Genomic DNA, 3,762 nt, shown 5'->3' with positions numbered 1-3,762 from the left:
TTATGGACAATAAATTCACATGCAGCAAATGATCCCAGAAAAGGGGCTTCATAAAGCACTCTAAGCTTCACTGATCGTGCTCTGACCCAAAGTATCTAAGTAATAACCCCAAAGGGCAATCAATGAATTTTTACTATCATACTTGCGATCATATACTTTTTAAATCCAGAAAGGTTTGTGTTTAGTCAACTGCATGTTACTACTAAACCACAAACTATCTTAGCCATACTCTGTTACTCCTAACACTCTGATGCTAGGTATCATTGTACAACCATCCAGAATTGTGCTATCCAATGTGTTAGCCACTAACCACATGAGCTACTAAACTTAAATAACTTAAAATGAAATACTAAAACACAAAATCCAGTAACTCGGGAAACTAATCCCATTTCAACTGCCTATAGCCAATGTGGCCAGCGACTACTGTATTGGACTGCATAGGCTACATAATATTTCCATCATCACAGAAAGTTCTACTGAGCAGTGCCAACCTAGAAGATCCCAAGGGCTGCATCCTCAATGGTTTAACCTTCAAGGGATCCACTATTCAGTCTTGAGCAAGATTAAACTTAATTATATGTTTAAAGAAAATACCTGAAAGCTTTCTGATCATAAAGTATGACTGGAACTAAGAAATGATTTGCTTTTTCATCACAACTTATGCCCCAGGTCATTGTACAAAAAAGTGTTCCAAAGATAATGCTTTTTGACAGCCTATTTGGCTCTCCTTAACACATTAAGCATTCTCTTGCTTAGGTCAAGATCATTACAAGATCATTAAGCTGATCATTACAAATAAAGGTGAAAACTCATGCTTCTTATAGTTTACTATTTACACAACACTTGCCCTTTACACAGAAGGGAAGGATGGAGGGAAACCAATGGCTTGCAATTTTAAAAATTCAAATGACATGGTTTCTTTTAAACTTCTGTAACTCATCCTCTAAATCAGCCTTTCTTTCATTTCCCAGAGAGGTAGATGCTAACTAAAATGAATACCAGTATAGAAAGCTACACACACACACACACACACACACACACACACTTTAAAGCAAGAGTTGAGTTAGTAAAGGGTATTCATCCACCCTGAAGATCATGCAGAGCCCATGACAGGCCGAGGAAGAAGTACAAAGTTCTTGTCTCCCTTTTGCTGCAGAATCTCAAGCAGCTCTATCAGTCTGTGGGCCTCAATGGACCCACCTACAAATGAAGCCACTGGAGGTTGCTTTCAACTCTAACTTTCTGTGCTTTCAGTTGTGACTTTTTCATTGAGATGCAACTGTCAATGCTGGCCGATGGTGCCACTGGACTTTGGTCACATGGGGTCGATGAGTTGTTAGTGCTATGGGTTACCCCTACCCATTTTTCACATAAAGAAATAAAGTCAAAGAGTTCATGTAACTTGCCTAAGGTTTCACAGCTAGAAAATGTCAGAGCTCAGACTTGGTTTCAAGTGTTCTGAAAGTTCTTATTTCTAATGGCATGTCAACAGACTGTCTTGTTTCCCAGGTAGACCATCCTATCAGCAAATAATGACAATTTTTCCGTTTTCTTTTCAATATTTTTACATTCCCCTTAGTCCAGTTATATACCATCACTTTCTTATACTGCATCTACCTGTTTTATATATAACATAAGTGTATATACTATCCTAATATAACATACTAATATTTAAGCACTTCCAAAAGAATTGCAAGATGATTATATTTAAAATAATACAATTGATGTTATTCCTATTATATTGAGTATGCCAGATTAAATGTGGCTGGAATTACTAAATTTCATGAGGATTTTTCATGCCCTGTTTTTGTCTATTATTACATTGTTTCTTATGCAAAAAAATGATAAAGTTTAGCCTAAGATATTTTTTAATGCTTAAAAAGAGTTGGTTTTAATTAATTGAATGTCTTTATTTGATTGAGGACATATAGTAAATGTCTGTTGATGCTGATATTACAGAAAGTTGGGGAAATGGGTGGAGGCAACCAGAGTGGAGTCAATGAGTTCCTGCTCCTGGGGATCTCCGAGAGCCCTGAAGACCAGCGAGTCTTGTTTGGGATGTTCCTGTCCATGTACCTGGTCACGGTGGTGGGAAATGTGCTCATCATCTTGGCCATCAGTTTTGATTCCCGCCTGCACACTCCCATGTACTTCTTTCTGGCCAATCTCTCCTTCACCGACCTCTTCTTTGTCACCAACACAGTCCCCAAGATGCTGGTGAACCTTCAGTCCCAGAACAAAGCCATCTCCTACGTGGGATGTTTGACACAGCTCTACTTCCTGGTCTCCTTGGTGGCCCTGGACAACCTCATCCTGGCCACAATGGCCTATGACCGCTTTGTGGCTATCTGCCGCCCTCTCCACTATGCCACAGCCATGAGCCCCAGGCTCTGTATTTTGTTCCTGACCTTATGTTGGGTGTTCTCTGTTCTCTACGGCCTCATCCACACCCTCCTTATGTCCAAAGTAATCTTCTGTGGGTCCCGGAAGATCCACTACATCTTCTGTGAGATGTATGTCCTGCTGAGGCTCGCGTGTTCCAACACTCAGATCAATCACACAGTGCTGATTGCCACGGGATCCTTCATCTTCCTCACCCCCTTTGGGTTCATGATCATGTCCTATGTTTGGATTGCCAGAGTCATCCTTCAAATGCCATCCGCCTCCAGCAAGTACAAAGCCTTCTCCACCTGTGCCTCCCATTTGGCTGTGGTCACCCTCTTCTATGGGACACTTTGCATGGTATATCTGAAGCCCCTGCACACCTATTCCATGACAGACTCAGTGGCCACAGTGATGTATGCTGTGGTCACCCCCATGATGAACCCTTTCATCTACAGCCTGAGGAACAAGGACATGCATGGGGCTCTGGGAAGACTCTTCCTAGGGAAAGCCTTTCAGAGGTTCACATGAGGGTAATTTTGGACAGGACATTACAATAAAGACTAGAAATTTCCTCCACTGTGTGCAAAGCATTATCCTATGGGAGATACAGGAGAGATTGGGACATAGCTCCATCTTAGAAGGAGGTCATATATCTTCGATGAAGAAAATACATATATGTGTAACCCAATGTTCCTCAGACCTCATCAGCTCTGGCAATAAATAAGGTCACATAATGCTAATACTAGAAGTTTGCAGGATTAAAGCCTTCTGCTTGCCTGACGCAGGACCACAGTCCCAGCCTTATCCAGTTATGTCCTAGTGGGGCTCTCATATTCTTTCGCACATGCCCCTCATATTCTTCTGAACTCTTAGGGGCCTGCTGCCTGGAAGCCATTTATAAAAGACACCTTGCACCGCTCCCACAGGAGATTGATTGGGTGAAGCTGGCCCTTTCCTAGTGCTCTGTTGGGCTCAGCTGCCGCTGCTTCAGTGCTGACCCACAGTCCCTCTGGACACAGCCCCTGATGTTCAGACAGAATGGCAAGAGATCCCTCTTCTTTGCTCTGGGAAGATTTTTGTCCTTTGGTCCTCAAAATAATATTGCCTTGCTTTTTTCCTGAATTTCTTTTCTCTGAGAGAAGTTAGATTTTATCTTTGGGTGTCCACCCTTTCCTTTATGTCTGTGGCTCCTCATTTCCCATCTCGTCTTCATTTCTTTTAAAAAGAACTCTCAAACATATCAGCACATGGTTATGAACAGGAATGGTGGTGGAGGCAGTAGAAGGGGAGAAGGTAATTTTGAAGCTCAATCTCTGCTTAGGTTCTATGGTTCTGACACCAGTTCTGATGTGCGTGCTTTCTCCACACCACCTACCA

At 42.1% G+C, this 3,762-nt stretch overlaps 1 protein-coding gene across 1 annotated transcript; it reads left to right on the top strand.

Annotated features, from left to right (window-relative positions):
* Positions 1-1,971: 1,971 nt before the first annotated feature.
* LOC102769921 (olfactory receptor 1D2-like) lies at positions 1,972-2,913 on the top strand. The gene has a single exon (XM_006771851.1). The coding sequence runs from the start codon at positions 1,972-1,974 to the stop codon at positions 2,911-2,913; it is 942 nt and encodes a 313-aa protein (XP_006771914.1).
* Positions 2,914-3,762: the final 849 nt, after the last annotated feature.

Source organism: Myotis davidii, unplaced genomic scaffold (assembly GCF_000327345.1).
Source record: "Myotis davidii unplaced genomic scaffold, ASM32734v1 scaffold2965, whole genome shotgun sequence".
In the NCBI taxonomy this organism is placed as follows: domain Eukaryota; kingdom Metazoa; phylum Chordata; class Mammalia; order Chiroptera; family Vespertilionidae; genus Myotis; species Myotis davidii.
This window is presented reverse-complemented; position numbering and strand designations above follow the sequence as displayed.

What these genes read in the sequence shown, in the direction of transcription:
- LOC102769921 (XM_006771851.1), top strand. Translation starts at nt 1,972, where the DNA reads ATGGGTGGAGGCAACCAGAGTGGAGTCAATGAGTTCCTGCTCCTGGGG.